Source organism: Tenebrio molitor, chromosome 8 (genome assembly GCF_963966145.1).
Source record: "Tenebrio molitor chromosome 8, icTenMoli1.1, whole genome shotgun sequence".
Classification (NCBI taxonomy): Eukaryota; Metazoa; Arthropoda; class Insecta; order Coleoptera; family Tenebrionidae; genus Tenebrio; species Tenebrio molitor.
Window position 1 is genome coordinate 14,529,745 of NC_091053.1, and position 22,577 is coordinate 14,552,321.

The 22,577-nt window shown below is 35.0% G+C and overlaps 2 protein-coding genes and 1 long non-coding RNA gene across 3 annotated transcripts in view; all 3 read right to left on the reverse strand.

The window, feature by feature from the left end:
• The window catches only part of LOC138136691 (pyrokinin-1 receptor-like), a 50,640-nt gene that overhangs the window by 17,454 nt on the left and 10,609 nt on the right, over positions 1–22,577 (reverse strand). Inside the window, exons 2-3 of the mRNA XM_069055970.1 lie at positions 2,434–2,827; positions 1,936–2,346 (exon numbers count right to left, since the gene is read on the reverse strand). Coding sequence (XP_068912071.1) covers positions 1,936–2,346; positions 2,434–2,827 — 805 coding nt within the window. The remainder of the gene's footprint in view (positions 1–1,935; positions 2,347–2,433; positions 2,828–22,577) is intronic.
• Positions 8,955–11,684, reverse strand: LOC138136916 (uncharacterized). Its single transcript, XR_011161500.1, has 2 exons — positions 10,374–11,684; positions 8,955–10,303 (listed from the first exon to the last, which is right to left on the reverse strand). It is a non-coding gene; the product is annotated as an uncharacterized lncRNA (long non-coding RNA).
• On the reverse strand, positions 13,112–16,964 carry LOC138137229 (uncharacterized). The gene is made up of 5 exons (XM_069056538.1): positions 14,753–16,964; positions 14,398–14,682; positions 14,138–14,345; positions 13,725–14,083; positions 13,112–13,664 (listed from the first exon to the last, which is right to left on the reverse strand). Exons 1-5 carry the CDS (start codon positions 14,864–14,866, stop codon positions 13,176–13,178), a joined length of 1,455 nt encoding a protein of 484 aa, XP_068912639.1. The 5' UTR covers positions 14,867–16,964; the 3' UTR covers positions 13,112–13,175.

Below are 22,577 nucleotides of genomic sequence, written 5' to 3' on the forward strand. Positions count from 1 at the left end.
TTCCAAATAATTTTTCTACGTTTTTCCAATTTAATATCAGTTATCAATATCATTAACTATTTATAATTATGCTTATTAGCGATGCGATTTTTTATTTGTTGTGTCCCCTACCGTAATTACAATTAACCACAGTTTTTTTTACAAAAATTAAAATGAAACATACAGTAACAATTAAACCAATGTTTTGTGTATTTACGTATTTGTTTTGTTCATAAATAAGTAAAGAAATAAATAAATACTTAACAAAATAAAAGGAGAGAGAGAGAGAGAGAAGAATTAATTTTTAAGTACATGACATCTCATCAAGTATTTAAATTAATTAACTTGATACGATTTAATTAATTTACAGTATGTATAATATACTATTTTAAAAGAATAGGACCTAAAACAGCGCTCTGAGGCACTCTATGCTCTAGTGCTAGGCTGCCAGACACATATTTTATAAATGTCACAGTTTCACCACGATTTGACAAATAAGATTGTAGTATAAAGCCTCTCATATCAATACGTTCAAGTTTCATTTTCCTATTTTCCTATTTAAAGTCGAGAAACTCGACTATCACAAGTTGCTTTTTTTCAAAGTGCTGGAAATTCTATATTCCATATGAAAAGTTTTTGTCACTAATTGGTAGATCAAGGGATAAAAAAGAAGATCTCTGATTTTTTTGGGTCTAATTTGACCCTCTACAAGGGTGGAAAGTGAAAAGAAGGAATTTAATCACATAACACGATTTGTATTCATCTTACGTAAAAATGGTAAAAACATTTTTTGTGGAGTATTAAAATCTGAACAATTTTGGTCATGTGAAAAATTTCGCTACGACTAGTATTTTTCACGATAAGGACGTTTGAAAGTTCAGTCGCGCGACGCGATAAGCGACTAAGCAACGCGAATGTCACCGCGCTTTTGAAGCTTTCCACTACTAAACCGACGATCAGATTTGCATATATGGATGTGTAGCCAATGAAATTATCTTTAAAATGGTGCCAGAAAAATCTAAATCGCTCAATAATTGCAAAGATAATGAAGGTTCAAAATTGATACAATTTGTCGTGTCGTGTTGAAAATACCTCTGCGAGGTCTTTGCCTGGCAATTCGTTACTGTCTTGTGAGGTCTGTTGAAAATTGAATTCCTGATAAAATGATGCAGATGTTAAAGGTTTCGTAGTCTTTAGTTTGTTTGTAGTAATGTTTTAGAAATTATTTTTTTTATCAAAAATGTATCAGTAAAAAGTGTAAAAGTCTGAGTTTGTAATGTAATCTAACGTAATTATTGAGACACCATTTTATCAGAAATTCAATTCTCAAACACTGCATATTCGTTTCTTGAATTTAGAATGACAACAAAACACTCCTGAACAAAGATCTCTCAAGAATAAGGCATCGTAGACATCGCAGATGATCATCAGTTTTGAATGTCCAAAGCTTTTGCAGTTATGGAGCAATTCCAAACTTCTTGCCACCATTTTAAAGGTAATTTCATCCACTACAATACTTTGTGCAGAAGTCAAAGATCTAACCATTAGTTTAACAATAGATAGCTTAACTGTGCGGCGACATTCGCATCGCTTATTCGCTCAGTCGCGCCGCGCGAGTAAACCTTCCAACTGGATTATTTTGAAAAGTATTGGTCCTAACGAAATTTTGTATATGACAAAATTTGTTCAGAATTTAATAAGCTACAAAAATTATTCGAGTCATTTTCGAGTAGAACTATCACAAACCAGTGTTATCAAATTAAAACGGTTGTCTTGATTTTCCACCCCCTGGGGTTGTGACAATTTGACTGAATTTGTGTTACTTGTTACAACATTACTTTCACACCGCTCAAGTCAAGTCATACTTGACAGATGATTTTTTTCGCTTCCAAATTAAAATCATCAAATTGATGCATCAGTTGTTTATATTTTTTTTTCAAAATATCTGTCACTCACTCAGCATTTTGACGACCCTGTTCTGCCCCGAGGAGCTCCTGTTCCTGCCCTGGTCCCCGTTGGCGTTGCTCCCCAGCGACCCCTTCTTCGCCACCACAATATTCCTGGACTTCCTCAGCTGAATCCCGATCAACACATACAGCACAGTTATGAGAGTCATGGGGCCGACGAAGAAGAGGAAAGTGGAAATCTCGAACGCGTGCTGGAAGAAATTCGACACCACCGTGCACCGGCTGTACTGCACGCCCCCCTTCAGTTCGTATTCCACCCCGAACTGGATGGCTTGAGGCGCCGCCAGACACAGAGCCACTATCCAGATGACGATGATGTAGCGGACGACCCTGGAGAGCTTCGACATGGTGTGCGACAGGAAGGGGTGGCAGATGGCCAGGTAGCGCTCCACAGTGAAGGCTGCCAAGAAGAAACCAAATCAACTGGGGGTGTATTGCATTTTGGGAATAGGAGAGGGCGCGTGGTTGGCCCTTGGGGGACACTCACCTGTGATGGTTAAGACAGTCGCGTTGGCCGACGTCTCGGCCGCGAACCCCTGCAGGATGCAGAACGCCTCCCCGAAGACGTACGTCTCGGGGGACCACAGCCTGTACATCTCCGGGGGCAGCCCCGAGATGAGCAGCAGCATATCCGAGATCGCCAGGCTGAAGAGGTAGTAGTTGGTGGCGGTGTGCATCGACTTGTTGCAAGCGATCACGATGCAAGTGCTCACGTTCCCGATCACCCCCGTGATGAAGATGATCGCGTACACCACCGTCACGGGGATGATCAAGCTGAGGGGGTAGAAGACGGCGGCGTCGTCCCCGAGGGACGGGTCGGTCGCGTTCGACCCGGCCTGGGTGCTGTTCCACTCGACGCTCATCTCACATTTTCCGCCTCCCTGGAACCGACGACAACTACAGCCCTGGTGAATTACGGGGGCGGCGCGCGCTGTAAGTGGCTGCGGTCGAGCCGAGCGACTGAGGCGGCAGCGCCGGCCTCGGTGGAGCGCAATTATTATTGGTATTGTAATGGTAATTGGTGGGAAAAATTGATTGGTAATTAAAACCACGGCCTTGGGCTCTGTCCCGCTTAAAAACTGTTTTTACATTTTTGCAAGCGCAAAAAGAGAATCAGAAACAGAATCAAAGATACTCGACGCGACCCAATTTTTATTAGGCGTCGTACCAACTAATCTACGACTTGATTTTACCGTACCACAAGCTGTACATTTTTTATTTTTTTATAAAATGCCATTTCATTGTTCGATAACACAAAAATCACTTTTACGAGGCAATAAATTACACAACGAACTAACAATTATAGTGGTTACCACAATAAGAAAATGAAAAATCATTGTTTAAAATTAATCTATTCAGTACGTCTAATTTTTGTAGTAATAATAATAGATTATAAAAATAATATGGAGTGGCGACGCTACAACATGAAAACACAATTACCATTTGATCCTAGAAGTGAAGCACGGCTAGCAGCGGTCGAGTTTTGGATGGGTGACCGCTGTGAACCGTTCCGTTGCGATTTCATTGTTCATTTAATGTCACTTTTGAAACAATAAAGAAATCCGGCCTTGATGCCGTGCCACTCTTGTTTCCCTATGTTTGTTTGCTGTTTCCCTATTTATTTTCGATACATTGTATCCACAACAGAAATATACAAAAAGCATTATACTACTCATTACAATGCCATTAAAATACATTGTATGTAACCTATAATTACTGTATTGAATGTCTCTGTTATTACCTTAATTACCATTTAACAAAACAGCAACATTATAAAACTGGAAGGAGGTGTCATAAATAATCCATTTATTCAAGGGACAGTGTTTGGACTAATTCCACAACTGTGTGGCTTACAATGAGTACATTTTAGCAATCAGGCGTACCAATTAGTGCATTTTACATTTACAATTGCAGAATAACAATCGAATGCTAATTAGTTATATCAGGTGGTGGAGTAATTAGAATAATTATGCAAAGTTGTTGAAAACTGGTACTTCACGCAGTTATCATTACGCTTTTTGTTTTGTTTTTTTAAATTTTTGTTATTTGCATAGATACATATCACAAGCTTGCATTAAGCAATAATAATAATTTAGTATCATTGTTTACACTTTTGGAACCTCACCTTGCAGTAGGTCGTTCAGAAGAAGTCTAAATGAGGGTAATAAATCGGGGGTGGCAGCAAGAGTGGGGCGGCAACGTTTGCAAGACGGATGCGGTCGTGTTTATCAAGGACTTATTAACATCTGGAACGGATGAGGTTGTGAGATTTTGGTGGATGCGCCGGATTAGTCTGATGGGAGTGTTTTAGAGAATAAACAAAATTGAAAATAGGTTTCTCTTGGAATTGGGAGACTAGAGAATGAAGTAGAAAAAGTGTTGGAACTGTGCCACGTCCGTGAAAATGCGAATTTGTTTAAATTAGTAATATTGATCAGTTTGGGCAGTTCTGGTGGATGCGCCGGGTTGGTCTTTCATTATTGTTCGAGAGGAGAGTTCTCATCACGCAATTAGTGGCTTAATAGAAGAGAACGGCGCGAAAAAAGAAATTGTCATTCTGTCCAACGATGAATCCTAATTAAGTGGAGTAACAAAGGACTTTAAAGAACTTCCAGATGGAAGGATCGATCTGGCGCTTGTCGAAGATGATAAGAGGGAGATTGTTAAGAGGGAGTAAATTAAAATTGTTGGGTAACAGAGATGGGTTGTGAAGCGGGAGTAGTAGTATTATAATAAGGAAATATGATACAGGTCTATAATTAATATGGTAATTTAGATCGATAGTTTGACTTTCGCCTCGTGAAGAGTAAAGAGGGAAGTGAAAGGGGACAGTTTTGAGCTGCAAGTCAAGTGGGGACAAATCTGATAAATCGTAGTATGTACATGGAAATAATAGTGGACTTAAAAACAATTTGTTTGAAAGGTTTGTTGTGGTGTTCTTCGTTTTGGTGAAAAATCAAACCACTTAAAAGATTTAGTGTTTTTTGAAATATTAAATCTTGATTTGTTTTTATTTCTTGGACCACTAATTACTATTTTGTGTTTGGAATAATGTGTGCGAAATATGTAGAGATAGAGGCGAATTAAGTTAAAAATTCCCGAAGAAATTTTTCTTAAAAAAGAAAGAAAACAAATAAATTATGTAGTCCAGACAATTTCAAGGGGTAACAAATCTGGTAAATCAAGGACTACAAAATTTCATTGTGTCCAAGGCAACGTGTTGAATATTTTGTTCGAATGTATTTTACCTCATTGGAAAGCCAAAGCAATTTAAGCAATTTTTAACTGTTTAGTAGCATTTTTTATGTGGTACTCCAGCTTTTATTTCTTTTAAAGACCGAAGTAGGCGTTTTTCTGTTTCACCCTAAAATGTTTGTCCGTTAAGTATGATTTTATATAGTCTGTCTCAATTCTAAATTTCCACCAACTACGTTAGAAATAAAACCGGCAACACTGTTTGGTGAAAAATGCGTCAGGTTATTTGTGAGGTTATCATTTTGTCAATTTCCATTTTTCGCCTCAAGATTTTAGAATAAAGGAAAAAAAACGTGCCAATCTTTTTATCCCTTCCAAACATTTTACTACAGCATTTTTCATTTTAGCGTCAAGTAAATTACCTTGTTTTCGAATCACGTTTATAAAATATAAATTTGACAACAATTTCATCATAAATGTGACAATTTCAATAAATCATCATTTAGAGTAATTTTTTTTTGTGACAGAGAAATGATGTTCAAAATTTAATTATTGTAATAGTATAAGGCATTATTGGCTCAATTGTTACCTATTGTGCAGTTCTACCGCTGGTTAAAATATCTGCACAACTTTCAAAGTCACCCTGTATATTGTTTGGGAAGGACAGTATTTAATTTACGAACTAATCCCTCGTTCCAGACCTTATCAAAAGCTTGCGCTATGTCTAATAATAAAGCTGAACAAACTTTTTTCCTTGTGAAGCATTTTCTATAGTGTTGGGACAGAATAGAGAACAATCAGAAGTGCATCTCTCCGCGGCACCTTTGATATTTTAGAACCGATTTTCGTGACCTTCGGCCGAGGTGGCCATTTTGCTGGGCTAGAAGACCCGGATTGAACAAAATTATGATTATTTTGACATGTCTTCACCGCACACACATCTCCACCTTTACTTCTCCAAGACATTTTGAAGTATTTTAGCACGAGGGATAAACAAATCGAAACAATAAACAAATCAAATGCCGACTGTCAAACGGAAACGGTAGCCCCAGAAAATGGCGTCAGAACGATGCGCGACGAGATGCGCGAATTATAGAAAGTGGAGGGAGATTCACTTCTGATTGTTTGCTATTCTGTTGGTGTGGTGTTGGTAACTCTATGTAAGTAGTTGGTCTATGGTAGAGTGCCTGTCAAAAATCAAAATCTTAGTTTTGTCAAATCCACAAATCAAAACCTAAACTGGTGATTTGGGATTAGATTTGTTCTTTATATGATTGGCTTGGCTGCATTCTTTTGAGGGGCCTTTTTATTTCCGCAACTTTCCATAGCAAAGGAACATATTTTAGTCTGATCGCAGCATTAACCAGATATAATCTTGTCAACAATAAATTACTCCCTATGATTTACGGACATTCATTACTAAAGTGCATTCAAAAATCAAAAAACCACCAACGTCGCATTTTCCTCGATAATTACTATCGGCAACGCTGTTTAGTGTAAAATTTGGTGAAAATTGTAATTTTGAGGTTAAGTGTTTATAAAATGTCTTGTTTTTCTGGGCATGTTTAAGTAAGAATATAAGAATCAATAAATAAATGAAACGTGCTGCTAAGAAAACAATATGAACGAAATTCAAAGCAATTGAATTTTATTTTGAATTAAATAAATGTCGTAATTTATAGTTACCAACATAGTATGAAAAAAGATCTACCTAGAGTTTTTTAAATTTTACCAACCTAAAGCAACAGGTGGTGGTTTTTTGATTTTTGAATGGACCTTAGGTTGCCATAAATTTGGTTAGGTTGGGGTTGGAGGCTATGTCGTTTCTGGTGACAAACAAAAGTAACAGTTGCATATGGCTCTATTTCCCGCTAAGTGATGGATGTTTTTTCGTTTCACAATCAATTTTGGTTTCTGGCGGCATATTTAAAGTCCATTCAAAATTCAAAAAACCACTACCTGTTGCTTTAGGTTGGTAAAATTTAAAAAACCCTAGGTAGATATTTTTTCATACTATGTTGGGAACTATAAATTATGACATTTATTTTATTCAAAATAAAGTTCGGTAATTGTTCACTTTAACTACTTCTGGAATTTTCGCATTTTTTCTGGCTAGACAGCCTCAGGAGGTCCTCCTACATCGTTTCCCACCAGTCAAATCTTGTGCAAATGAAAATTTTCCTTACCCTTTAGTTATACTAAGACTTGGCGCGACCTTGAAACACAACAAGAGAGAAAAAAAGGCATTTGCACAAGGGTTGAATGGTGGGACACGATCTAGGAGGACGCCCTGAGGCTGTCTAGCCAGAAAAAACGCGAAAATTCCGGAAGTAGTTAAAGTGAACAATTACCTAAAGTTCAATGGCTTTGAATTCCGTTCATATTGTTTTATTAGCAGCACGTTTCATTTATTTATTGATTCTTATTATTTTTACTAAAACATGCCCAGAAGAACAAGACATTTAATAAACACTTAACCTCAAAATTACAATTCTCACCAAATTTTACACTAAACAGCGTTGCCGATAGTAATTATCGAGGAAAATGCGACGTTGGTGGTTTTTTGATTTTTGAATGGACTTTAGTTGGGCTTAATCTTTCAATTCATAGTAACCAACCTTAAGCATTCAAAATTACTTTTGAAAATTCTAGTTACACACAACATGAAAAACGTTATTTCCCTAAAAGTTCGAATTCTAGGGAGTAGTTTATTTCTGACACGAGAGTAAGGCAACTTAACAAGTGCTTTCCTTAGGAGCTGTTTTAATATTTGTCCTGTTATCAAATAAAATCTAGAATTTTTTTCGGATTTATCTTATGCTTAATTTATTTCATAACTTCCTTTGGAGTTCCTAAAGTTTTTCATCCTGTAGAATAATTTCTTCTATTGTGTCTTCCTCTTCGGTTATGTGGTTGAAAGTTTTTCTCTAGGTGAGTAGTAAAGCATTCTGTTTTTTGTTCACTAGGTACTTTTTACCCATGTACCACCTTCATTTTTGACTGGTGGGACTTTGGAAATACGGCAAAAACCCAGACGGATTGGTCTTGCAAAAACAAAAATGTGCTAAATGACCTTTTGCATGACGTGTGCTATTTACATGATGGAACGCCCGCTCACAGTGCATGCGATGTTGAAAAATTGGTTGAACGCTAATTTATAAAATCGAGGTCGTAATGGTGGACCAATTTTATAGCCAGCTCGTTCACCGGACTTAAACCCGTGTAACTTTTTTATGGGGCTACTTAAAATAAATTGTTATGAGACTCCAGTTAACACCGTCGAAGAATTGGTTTTCGCTTGATTATCTAATTTTTGATCTCCTTTTGCTTTTAATGTATGCCAGGACGCATTTGCATTTACGATCGAACTAATTAAAAGTTTATCTGGTTTTAGAAAGATTTTTCGAAAAGATGGTAAATAGAAATACTAGGTACTTTATTTAACGAACGAGTTGAATACGTTTTTTTGTTCGACGAGTCCCTTAAAGGCTCCAAATCGCTTGAAATCTTTAAAATTAGTTTGACGTTTCGTTTTGACAAGTTGTGACATTTATCAAAATTCGTTCACACAGGAGAAGATTCTGAAATTCTGACAGTGTCGAACAAAGGAGTAGGTAATTTGTTTTGAGGAGTTTTTCATATTTTTTTTTCTGTTTAATTTTCTAAACGCATTTTAATAACAGCCTGTATAAATGGAGAACACAAACAACTAAGATATTTACCATACCTTTATAGAATCAAAACATACAAAATGTTAGTGTAAATCAATTCACATGTTTTACGTAGTTTAAATCGGCCAAAAAAAAACCTATCGATTGAAAAATTATTTATTAAAAAAATTATGAAATACTATCGCGCGTTCAAATGAAATCCTGGGCTGGGAAGGCGTTGGAAACCGTCAATTGTTGTGCTTTTTTAAAGCGTAGATTAATTGGAGTATGTTGACAGCTAACCTAAAATTTAAAGCCAAAAAAATCTTTCTTTTTTTCTCTCTTTTCAACGTTTTACATTAAAAATGGAATAACTTAACGATTCCTACTCTCTAAGCAAATATCTAAGGGCACCCTTTGCTGAAAACAAAAATGTTCAATTATGTCTCGATTAAACATAAACAAATGTCTTTCGTGTCAAACGGCGGGAAATTCAAACTTTACACTGTTCTGAACGGTTTAATTTTTCCAAGGCCTACTCAGCCCAGGATTTCATTTGAACGCGCGATACATTTGAACATTAATATTACATCTCATAACAATAGATTGTGCAAAAGAAAGGAAAAATATGAGTGAAATATTCTTAGGAAAATATATTACAAAATATTCGTCAGACCACTGATATCACCATAAGTTATTATTTTTTTTTAATACCGTGAGATCGTTTAAATTTATAATTAAAGTAGGCTATGACTTTTAAATTGGGTTGGCAACGCCGTATGACAACTTGATTTGAATTGTCAAAGTGACGCTTCAAAATTCAATACCAAATATGATTTTCAATATTTTCTAGTGCTTCATTTCCTTTAAATTAAAACACAGCAGTGTTGCCAATATGATTTAAAAGTCATAGCCTACTTTAATTACATATTTAAATGATCTCAAGGTACTACACATCAGTGCTGTTAACATTTCTAAAGAAGTAATTACAAATAACAAACTACACACAGAGCATGAAAAAGTGCATTTCTCTTGTGTTGTATTTTGCTATTTAACAATTTTTCCAAAGTTACTCCACATGGTTCCAAATTTTCATCATTGGTAGCCTTTTGCTTTTTAAAAGTTTGTCGATGTCATAGGAATTTTGCACATGATGACATGACAATTTCCACACCATCACCCAGCCCTGATTAAAGGCTTCGAGACTCCGATGATCTTGATAAAAGTAATACTCCATTATGGTAGCATTTGCAAGTGGAAAGCGCAATAGCAAATCTTTCAAATTGGAAGCTTTATTACCAAAACTGTAACTCTGGGTTGTTGGATTTTTCTGGGTGTACAAAACATGCCAGCCACATGTTGAATCTTCAGTTTTTCTGTCCCATAACCTTGTGGGATAAAACTCGCACTCTGGTGGAGTCAAATATTGAAAAATATTTAGTACCTCGTGGTGAGGAGGATTATTCCTTCCGCATGGCAGGACAATATATTTTGATAATGAAGCCGGCAGTGCTGTAAAGGTTATGTAAACGTATATAATAATTGTAACTTTTTAATTAAATATGGTACGTATATAAAATACCTTCGTTATTCGCCATTATCTATTTGCATCACTACCAATACTTATTTTATACCGTTTAAGCACTGTTAACAATTTGGAATCAGCTGCTAACACCGGCCGGCGCGGCGGCCGATAAAACAGAAAAACTTGAATAAAAAAACGGTAGCAATAGCAACTAGATGGCAGCAGGAGCGATGTAAATCAAGGTTGGTAGAACTGAGATGTGTTTAGGAGGTTGCCTCGTTCCCATTTAAAACAATAGTTTGAATTTTTTCCCTCGTAAAAGTTACTCGGGACGTCATAATGCGCTAAACTTTTACGGCAGAATCTGTCAATCACATATTAGGTGTTCCCTCACTAGAATAAAACCCAAAAAACCACCCAATAAACCCCATGAGCTTATAAACCTTCGAACACCCAAAATTTCTGGGTTGATTTTACGTCACGAGTTACTTTTCCTTGATGTAAATATGTAAATCAAGATTAGTTGAATCTGATCTGCGATGAGTAATAAGTAAAATGCATTCACGTTGTTTTGGCATAATTAGGTCATGTTTCTCTAAGTTTGAGGTTATAAATAGCATTAATGTCTAGTGCATTGTTGTCAGTTTTACTAGTTTGCAATAGAAGAATACTCAGACATCGCGGACAATTCAGCAACATGTTAAATTACGTTAATGATTGTTTTAAACAAGCATCAGGCCAAGATATTTTTTTTGTTAGAGTGGCGTCAGGTCATGTCATATGACGTTTCGTTCTTAAAGATTTGTCTTGTTGTTGTCAATTACGTCATTAATTAGTTAATAATAATTTACCCATTTTAATATATTAGGAATGTTCTCAAACGGGAACTGCGCTACAAATATGTACAGTCGTGAACAGAAAAAAACAGGACAAGTTAAAAAAGTAAGTAAGCTTTTTTCTATAATACAGTTGTATATTAAAACATGAGTTTTATAAAACTTATATTAAGACACGAGTCAGATTTGCAGCACGAGTGCCTGTAAATAACGAGTGCTCTTATGTTTTATAAAACGGGTTTTTCATGTTATTTTTTCTAATTTGCATATATACATGTTTTTTTCAAATAAAATCAATTTTGGTAATTTAGGGAATTTTGTGACAGTTGGTGACACATTTATTTCATGGTTAACATTTAAAGTAAAATTCTAAATTTGAATCTAGACTAAACATAATTGTCATTTTTCGCAAGTGAAATTGCAATTAAAGATGAATTATCCAGAAATGCGGCAAATAGCAGAGAATACCAGAGTCAATTTGCTGCCGGCAATGTGTGTTACCAACTGAAAAAAGTTCCTAGAGTTCGGATGTGTTAATAATAGCTTATTAACGCATTCAAAACGAATGCGTTAACAGCTTTGTTAAAACAGCAAATTAGAAAAAAAAATTATTGACTTTAGCTTTATAATCATAACATTTGTCACACTGATTTGTCAAAAAGTGAATTGTCGAATCGAACTTTAAAAAAATGCGTCGAATTTATTTATATTGAGAAGTGTTCGGTAATTGCAATGGCGGAAAAAGGAATGTCGATCAGACAAATTGCTTACAAATTGCTATAATATTAAAAAAAAGGAATTAATGTGATCAAAATATGCAACACAAAATACATAATAAACTATCAATATTTCAATAGTAACCATAGGAAGAGTAATAGCGTGATCAACTGATCAACAATGACTGAGTCTGTTGGCAATGAAACAATTGAAAAGTACTGGTGTTTTTTGTTTCGTAATTGGCACTGACCGGATTTTTTAACTTTAACTGAGACGACATTAAAAACATTTTTGGTTATGCCAGTTATTTTTAAGCTATTACAAAAATGAACCTTTGTTTGGTAAATTTAAAATTTGCCACATTTCATTGTTACCAACAGATTCAGTCATTCTTGATCACATCGCACTAATATTACATACCGAGGCGGAAAATTTTCTATTCCTGTCGAGAGAACTATAGTTTACCGAGAGGCTTGCCTCGAGGTGAACTAGTTCTCGAGACACAAAAATGGCACTTTTGCCGAGGTTTACACCTATATCTACTACTTATTTTATTCACAATGAGTCTTTGAACAAAACAAACAACATTATAATAAATAATAATAAAAAAAATCTACCTACATAATATTATCGTGTATTTCGGCAAAATATTAACACTTTAGAATCACGAATGTTAAGGACAATGTACCGATTTCAGCCAACAATTGTCTTCGATCGGTACAGTGTCCTTATCGTTCTCAATACTTAATATAGAGGGTCATTATAAATGATTGTAGTCGAAGCAAGAAATGCTCATGTTATGAAATTTTTGCCGCCTCACTGTGAACTGTCAATTTTTGTTACTGTCAGTTCATTTTTTAGGTGAAAAGTGCGGTGCTGAGAATTTTACTTCTTTCTTTCTAAATTAACGATTGAATAAAAAAATATTGAGTTGTTTTGCAACCAATTTAACTTCTCTGTGTGAACAGTGTGTATTCACTTATTCATCATTTTTTATATGGAGCGGCAATCACAAATTTTACATTCAGTTTTTGCGCCGACTTGGACCACAGTAATTTGTAATGACTAGGGCCCGGATTTTAGGCAATTAAAAAGTCGGAAATAGGTGCCTAAAATAGTCCCTTAAACTACTGCAAATAGTCCCTTAAAAACTGAAAATAAGCCATACTAGGTCCTTAAAGTTGTGGTTAATTAAATTAAAAAATGTGTTTTTAAAGTTTTAAGTAGGTACACACAACAAGATATTTACTAATTATTTTTTATTAATTAATATACAATACTACAAGTTTGTTAGTTATTTACATTGTTACGTATTTACATTGCATACAAGATATTGCTCTAAATTTTCTACTTTAAAACATTGTCGGTTATCCACCAAAATGGACTTATATTTTGAAAAACTTCTTTCTACCTCGCAAGAGGTAATGGGCGCAAATTTGTAATAAATTTCTTCCATTTTGGTGTCATGTTCCGGCACATCTTCACCTCTAAAAATTCTTGCCAATTCTAGAAGAAATTTGTATCCAGGATTTTTTTCAGTAACATCTTCAAGTTTTTTTAATGCTACTGCTGCTACAGGGCCTGGAGATTTTTTTAGGGAGGTAAATACGTTTTCAACAATTTTGATTGAATCGGTTAAAGGTAACCCATTTTTTTCCAATTGAGTAATACTTTCGCAGATTATTTTAAAATTACTGCGAACATAAATTAATTGGTTTTTTATTCCGGGTTTCTTCATTATAGACTGTGCTTTTTGAATAGCAACAGCAGAACTTCCATCAAAGGACATGACAACCTGTGAGTAGTTAAAAACAGTTTAACAATCAATTAATTTGCTTATCTTTTATATACTTACTTCTTTAATGGAATCAAAGTGTTCGCTGTAAAACATAGCAGCCTGAAGCCATGTTCCCCATCGTGTTAAAATTGGCTGTGGAGGCAGTGGCATTTCTTTTAGTTTTTCTTTGTACATTTCAACTCTCAAAGGTGCCTTAACGAAAATTTTTTTCACGTTCGAAATTAAATTATCCACATCTTCATATTGATAGCGAATTTTTTCAGCCACTAGATTTAAAGCATGCGCTAAGCATGTGACATGCACAATTTTTGGATAAAACACCTTAAGGTGTCTACCAGATTTTATCATATATGGTGCTCCATCCGTTACAAACAAAAGAAACTTTTCAGCAACAACTCTGGTACTCCACAAGATTTCTACGCATAGAAATTTTAAATCAAAATAAATTTAAAAAAGTGAAAAACCCTTACCTAAAGATTGATTTACGAATCTAGCTATTGTCTCATGATTTGTTCTTTCTAATTGTTTAGACGCCAAAAGATAAGATTTTCCAGGTTCATCTTCTGAAAGTTTCCCAACCAGACAATTCGCCACATATCGCCCAAGTGCATCTGTTGTTTCGTCAACTGAAACCCATATGTTAAAAGGATCCAGCTCATTCCGAATGCGGTCAATAGTCTAAAAGTGAAAATAATTTTAAATTAAATATTAAAAGATAGTATGTTCATACATCTTTGTAGCATTTTGGTAAATAATTTTTCCGTAAAGTAGACTCATCCGGAATTTTTCTACCACAATATTTTGTCAGAAAATTCTGAAACGCAGGATTTTGTAGTTTGTGCCATGGTATATTGGCAGCTAAAAAGACGTTACAAAGTTCCATATTGAATGTACTATTTGCCGATTCCTCCAAGTTCTGTGTCAGCAACGTTTGCCGAAGCGGTGTCATAATGTTCTCTTTATGGATGGCCGTTTGCTCATGCTGTTGCAAGTGACATTTTTTTTCGCATATAAACTACAAAAAATAAAATTTTCAAATAAGTAAAAAATATAAAATGACATATTTTTAATTATGCTTAACTTACCAGTTTACCACAAGCTTTACAAAACATTTCTCGGGTTGATTTTATTTCATATAAATCTTTCTTGCTTGTCCACTGTAATATTTTTTCGCGTAAACTAATTTTTTGTTTCGGCATTATGTTCACTTTAAACAGGTTCACAAGAAACACGACCACTGCACGGAGATAAAGTAAACGAGAAATGACAAATTTGTAATGCTTATATTTACGTCTCCCACCAAATTTCAGAGGAGATGGTTAATTTTATATTTCTTAAATTTTTAGAAAATGACACCCTTAAGGTTTCTCTTATTGTTTCACTTCGGGATTTTAATTTTCGTTTTTATGGCAAGGACCATTTTATAAACGTTAAAGCTTCTAACAATACCTAAGTATCAGAAAACATTAGACCGCGTATACCTGCACCCCTTTGAACAGAGGCAAACAGATAAACTCTGTAATTTATGCCAGTCCAGTCTAATGGTTTGTGGTACTTAGGTATTGTCGGAGTATTTACCGCTGACATCATGGTCCCAACCGTAAAAGCGAAAAAGTAATTCCTGTATTGTACTGCACTTTGTACATTTCAGTAATTACATCTCCTTAAATTTTAAAATCATAAAGCATTGTAAATTTTATTGAGGTACCACTTTTACATTTTCAATACCGTAAACTTCCCAGAATTCGAAAATTGGGAAAAAACCGCAAAAATGAAATTGATTTTTGGTCATTTTAGGCATGTTCAGGCAGTTAAAAGGTAAAATAGGTATTTAAAGGGCATTTTAGGCCGAATAGGCAGAATCAAATATGGCTCTAATTACTCTAATTAAGCCAGAAATCATTTATAGACAAGTTTCATACATGTGCCTTAAAAAATAAAAATAGTCCATTTTGCCTAAAATCCGGGCCCTAGTAATGACCCTGTACTAGGGTGCGATCAACAATTACTTAGATATGACCTTGACAGTGGAAAATTTTTCGTATATCTTTGCTAACTCAGCTAATAAACGTCAAACAACTGTCACTGTTAATCACATTTTAACGCAAAAATGGTTTTTACTTCAGAACATAATAAAAAATTAATCTTACTTTCGTAATGGTGTTTTCAATAACAAAGAATGGATATAGGTACAGCGCTGTTGCCTGTTTGGCAAAAATTTCCAAATTTAAATTGAAATGATAATATGCAACCAGAAATACTTCCATCCCTGTCGACGTACGCCAAGATTTCAACGCCTTCTTTGTTATAAATCTAAATAATTAATTGTTGATCGCACGGTATAAGGGGTTCGAAAAGCTGTACGTTACTAACCATTGTGAATAAAATTTCAAACAGACTTACATTAGCGAAAAACATTGTCCTACCTTTTTGTTTGTCTAAGATTGTATGTTTCATTTCAATTAAAGTTTTAGATTATTGTTCCTAATGAGTTCAATTATTAAAAAATAATGGCAGTAGTGTTCGGTTCAATTATAACCTAAAATAGATTTATTATGACAAATCACAATAATGCCAAATAAAATATCAGATTTTCATCATCGACATGTAGATATGGACTGCTAGTCTAGGCTGCGCCAGCGAAAAACCGCAGAGAGACAACCATGCGTTGTCGCTATCCTTCTGTGAACGGATTTTGATAAATGTCACAACTTGTCAAAACGAAACGTCAAGCTAATTTTAAAGATTTTAAGCGTTTAGAAGCCTTTAAGGGGCTCGCCGAACAAAAAAACGTTGTATTCAACTCGTTCGTGTGTAAATTGGGCCTTTTTTGGCACTCGTGGGCCTTTAAAACGCTCCTTTCACTCGCGTTCTAAACTGGCTCACTCTTGCCAAAAAAGGTCCAATTTACACGCAAACTCGTTAAATAAACTACTATTGTTTTATGTTGGTACACTTTACTGCCAAATTCAAATATGACAGTTCAAAAGTGAAAATAAATCATTGTATATCTAGAATCTTAACCTAGAAACTTAACTCTTTGACAATTGACTAGCCGTACCAATTATTCTGGAGTGCCAACCTAAAGTCTGTCTCAATTCTAAATTTCCACCAACACTGCATTCTACTTTGGAAATACAACCGGCAAACACTGTTTGGTGAAAAATGCGTCAGATTGTATTTGTTAGGTTATCTGTCAATTTCCGTTTTTACAACTCAAAATTTTAGAATAAAGGAAAAGAACGAAAACCTTTTTTAAAATGCAGCAAGTAATTAGGTAGAAAAGCAAATTCTAAAAGCAAAACAACCTTATGAACTAATTTTAATGTTTTCGAATCATGTTTGTGAAATAAGTACCGAGTGACTATAAATGATTGAAGGAAGATAGTGGATTGGCAACACTGATGCAGTTGGTAGTGCAAGTCTTCTCGTGCATCATCTGTCAATCATTTCTATTTAGGTTAGGTTAAGTCACGAAGTACATTGTCGATTTATATTTTTTTGACGTTTGTTTCAGTTTTAAAAATTGCGTGTGTCATGCCAACGATGTTGCCAACTAAAGATTTCAAATGTGTTACCAACATAACAAAATAATTTTCAATCATTTATAGTCACTCGGTATATTGCCAACTTTGGTTATTAAGAATCCCCAATTTAGAAATACACTCCTCACAAAAATTATCGCACTACCCTGAAATATCCGTGTTTTTCCAAAACGAATATGCATGAAAGCAACATACTAGGTCTACATCATGTAGAAACAGTTTTTATTTACTTATTTGCAAGCACCAACACCACCAACTCTGATAAGGATTTTTTTGGCAACTTTTCTTTTAATTTGTGATAAAGCTGCATATACCCATTTCTTCCAGTTTATTTGTAGTCGCGTTGTTTATAGAATGTGACATTTGTGTAATATAAATTTGACATGATGAATGTTCCTCAACGTGTTAGCTACCATCTGACCCACGAAGAAGCTGTCGAAGCACTTGCTTTGCTACAGGATGGTCGTAGCCAAGGTTACGTGGCGAGAGTCCTCGGTGTTAACCATTCTACCATTGTCAGGCTGGCACAAAGGCACCAAGAAACTGGGAGTGTTGACAGAAGGCCAGGACAAGGTTGTCGAAGGGTGACATCGGCCCGAGATTATCGCTTTTTGCGCTTAACAGCGCTCCGTACTAGGCACTGCACTGCTCGATTGCTTCAAAGTGAGATGTTAGCTGCTAGAGATGTGGAAATTTCGCTGCAAACTGTAAGAAACCGGCTTCGGGAAGACAATATTCGGGCTCGTGTTCCTGCAAGAGCACCGCAACTCACCAGACAACATCGTGTAGCTCGTCTAGCGTTTGCTAGGGAACATGTGAATTGGGATATTGGAGATTGGCAGAATGTTATGTTCTCTGACGAATCACGCTTTTGTCTTTATGCAAATGACAGATGAATGCCGGTGTATAGGAGACCTGGATAGCGATATCTTCAATGTAACTTTGTTCCCAATGTGAACTATGGTGGTGGTTCGGTAATGGTTTGGGGTGCTATATCTGTGCAAGGTCGTACAGAATTAGTGTCTTTGGTAATTGTTCACTTTAACTACTTCTGGAATTTTCGCGTTTTTTCTGGCTAGACAGCCTCAGGACGTCCTCCTACATCGTTTCCCACCAGTCAAACCTTGTGCAAATGAACATTTTCCTTACCCTTTAGTTATATAAGACTTGGCGCGACCTTGACGCGACCTTGAAACACAACAAGAGAGAAAAAAGGCATTTGCACAAGGTTTGAATGATGGAACACGATCTAGGAGGACGCCATGAGACTGTCCAGCCAGAAAAAACGCAAAACTTCCAGAAGTAGTTAAAGTGAACAATTACCGTGTCTTTGCGTGGGGCTCGTATGACGGCTGTACGTTACATTACTGACATTTTGGACCCACATGTTATTCCGTACGGCCCATTTATTGGTCAAAATTTTGTGTATCTGCACGATAATGCTCGACCACACACAGCTCGGATAGTTCAAGAATACCTTAGAGAAACTGAGACACCTGTTATGGAGTGGCCAGCTCGAAGTCCCGATTTAAATCCAATAGAGCATATATGGGACACCCTTCAACAGCGTGTATCAGGGCGCAGAATGGTTTTTAGAACTCTCCAACAGTTGGAAGTACGAGTTCTTGTGGAAGAATGGCATAACATACCGCAAGAATACATTGTGAACCTTTACGAAAGCATGCTTCACAGAATGGAAGCTGTCATTCAAGCCAGGGGTGGAAGCACTCGTTTTTAATTTAGTTATGGTGCATAACCAATTTATTATATTGTTATAAATCCGTTAAAGAATCTTTCAAAACCTAGATTTTTTTGTTTTTATTTATTCTTTTGTATTATCTTACACCCTTTTATCACAACAATGAAGATCGTAGCGGTACATTGTTTGGTTTACCACAACTGTGGGTGGCCGATAATTTTTGTGGGGAGTGTATTTTTATTTTGCCAACATAATCCAACACGTGGTGGAAATTTAGAATTGATTCTAATTAATACAGATAATATCAAGAAAGACTATTTGAGTTGGTAATACTGAATTTTATTCTTAAATGGTACAACTGGAGTAACTTTGGGCTTGACACTGACAGCCGCATCGTTGACAAATAGTTATAGTCTTTCTAATTCACGTTGAGCCAGCAATAAAAATAAACTGGGTACCCTTATTACCGCAAGTGCCATCATCCTTTTAACTTTTAAATAAAGATGGATTTATACCGAAAAGAAGCCCGACCTGTTGGGCCCGGTGTACCTGGAAACCATCGAGAAAGAGCAAGAAAAACATCTGTCATTTAAATCATAAATTCATCTTCATTGTAAAGCTAGAGGAGGTGGCACTTGCGGTAATGAGGGTGCGCAGTTTATTTTTATTGCTGGCTCAAGTTGAGTTAGAAAGACTATACTTAAGTATTTAGTTATGTTGCGCATAAAGTAAAAATTGAATTCGACTCATCGTATTCAAAAATGCAAAATTTAAAAGAATACAATAAAACCAAACGCATTACTAATAGTACTATAGGAATGAAACCAGCAGAAGTAAATAAAAATAATGAAAAATTAACATTTGACAAAGTATTTGATCCAAAATCAGTAGAAGATATAAAGTTTATTTTTAAAGTTGGTGATTTTGTACGAATAAGTAAATTAAAGGGTTTATTTGAAAAAGGTTATGTTGCTAATTGGTCAACAGAAGTTCAAAGTGATCAAAAAGAATCCAAATCTGAGCAGGCGTTGCAAATTATCGGTAACGTCGTAGCGGAATCATATGCAAATAAGCGTTCAATACGTGGGCGTAGACAATTTGTGGTGTCAAACGCCACTTTGTAATAAATCATACCTCATGAATTTTAGACTGTAAATTCAGAAAATTTATCAAATAAACAAGAGCAACATTTTACATTCGTAAGAATGGGTAATTTACCAGCTTTATCATCAAACGCGACGCCACTGGTAAGTCGATTTTTTGGTGAAATATCAAACAAACATCAGTTTTAAAGCAACGGTTTATTTATTGAATGTTGGCGTTGAAAAAAGTTTTCGATTTCCGCAAAGTTTACGGACGTTTCCTGTAATTGAAGATAAATAACTAATTATTAATGATGATTAATTAAGTAATAATCAGTCTTAGGACAAAATAGTCCCCGACAAGTCGACCAGTACAACTTTACGTAATACCCCGCTCACATATACGAGTAAACACGATTCAGCTGGTTCGCTTTAAATAATAGGCGAACCAGCTGAATCGTGGTTATGTGTGAGCCAGGGATTACGCAAAATTGTACTGGTCGACTGTCGGGTACTATTTATTTATCTCGGAAACTTTTTCTCGATTCTGTTATAATGCACTTACTAACCTTATATCCCAATATACTATTTTGAAATTTTTCAAACCGGTCCTGCTCAAATGTGCGCTGATTTGTTAGAAGTTAAAATTAACAAAAAAAAAAAAATCAAATGAGCACGGACGTTGATCAAAAATACATCTAATTAGTCGGAATGGCTTATCATTACGAAAATAACGAGCTCATATGGGCAATACACTATCAGAATGCAGCTGCGGCGTCGAGGGAGTACGAAGAGTGATTACCGGAAAGACACCATCCTGGGCCACGTCAGTTTATTAATTTAGTACAGTGAAGACTAAAAATTTTAGAAATTATAAAAATCTACAATCAATTATCTTCGTTAATTCAAACATTTTACTGAGAAGATTTAGGCTAAAATTCTTAAGAATAATGTATAGTACCTCGTGTTACAAAGAACGCATCAACTTCGAAAACACCCTGTATATAGAATTCGCCTTCGGCTCATGTATTGACAATGTCAAGGAGTTCTAGTTTTCATTTTAACAAATTCTTCGTCGTCGTTTTTGCTCCTAGCTGCTTTGTAATCTGATTTTGATGTGTCTGGATCTTTTTAGTTTCAGTTTCACCAGTGGAAAATTTTATTTTATACCTAATTGCATTTTCACCAATTTTATTTTGTCTGGCAAAATCCTTTAATGTAACATCGTCAGAATTAGGATTCCCTTTTTGTGCTAAAAAATGTAGTGCTAAGTGTCCAGTTTTCATATTATTTAATTCTTAACAGATGGAATGCTGGATTCTGTTAATGTATAATCCTTTGTAATTAAGTACTGTGTTTATCTTTTGCCTAGCTGATCGACTTTACTAAAAAAACGTATTAAAAAAATGAAATAAAACACGAAAAGAATTTGCATGATTACCTGAATAGCCAGAACTGGTATTTACATATTATCTATTACCAATTAATTTGCTATTTTCCATTTGGACTATTTTTGTAATATAATAGTTATTTATGCAACGAGGTTCTGTGTAAATTGGGCTTTTCTAATTGGCCGAGAGGCCAATTTGCACAGAAACGAGTTGCATACAAGTTGCATACAAACTTTTATTGTTTGAAACGACGTCCCTAAAGCTTCCAAATCTTTTAAAAATGATTTCGCATTTGCTTTTGACAGTTTTGACAAATTTTTCAAGAAATGTCACTTTGAATGTGTTGTCTAGGGCAACGGTTGGTTAATTGCCATTTTTTGCTTTAGAGCAGTTAGGAGGCAGTTTACAAAGGAGAAAAATGAGAATTTATGGCAGTTGAAAGCAATAAATAATTATTATTTGAATATATAGAACTAAATAACGAGTGAAAAATCCAAGATAAAAATTTTCTTGTAAATATTCTAAGCAATTTTAAGTGGTGACAAATCTGGCAAATCAAGGGGTATAAAATTTTATTGCTTTCAAAGCAACATGATGAAAGTTTTGTCCTTGTTTGAAGAACGAAATGTTTAAGTATTTTCATAATGTTTAACAGTATTTTTTATTTTCCGTCTTGGATCATTAATTATTATTATTTTGTATTTAGATTAATTTTGCAAAATATGTTGAATACTTGAACCTGTACAAATAAATAACAAGTTAAAAGGCCAGGGTAAATTAAATATGTAAAATAAATATGAAAATACATATGTATTATGCCAGGCAATTTCAAGAGGTGACAAATCTGGTAAATCAAGAACTATAAAATTTATTGTGTCCAAAGTAACATGTTGACAGTTTTTTTTCTTCTGGTGTACATTATCTTATTGGAAAAACGAAGCAATTTAATTAAGTATTTTGCAAGTGTTTAATAACATTTTTTAATTTCTATCTTGGACCACCAATTATTACTTTCTATTTGGATCAATCTTGCAAAATATGTTGAATAATGCAAATAACAAGTTAAAAATCAGTGACAAAATTGTCTTACAAGAATACTCAAAATATTTGAAATAATTTCAAGTGGTGACAAATCTGGTAAATCAAGGTGTCCAAAACAACAGGTTGAAAACTATGCTCCACTGTATTTCGTC

Excerpts from the sequence above, each read along its gene's own strand:
- LOC138137229 (XM_069056538.1), bottom strand. The coding sequence starts at position 14,866 with ATGCCGAAACAAAAAATTAGTTTACGCGAAAAAATATTACAGTGGACA. Across the intron at positions 14,084-14,137 it reads ATTCGTAAATCAATCTTTAG|AAATCTTGTGGAGTACCAGA; the intron begins GTAAGGGTTTTT and ends TTCTATGCGTAG. Across the intron at positions 13,665-13,724 it reads ACTTTGATTCCATTAAAGAA|GTTGTCATGTCCTTTGATGG; the intron begins GTAAGTATATAA and ends AACTACTCACAG.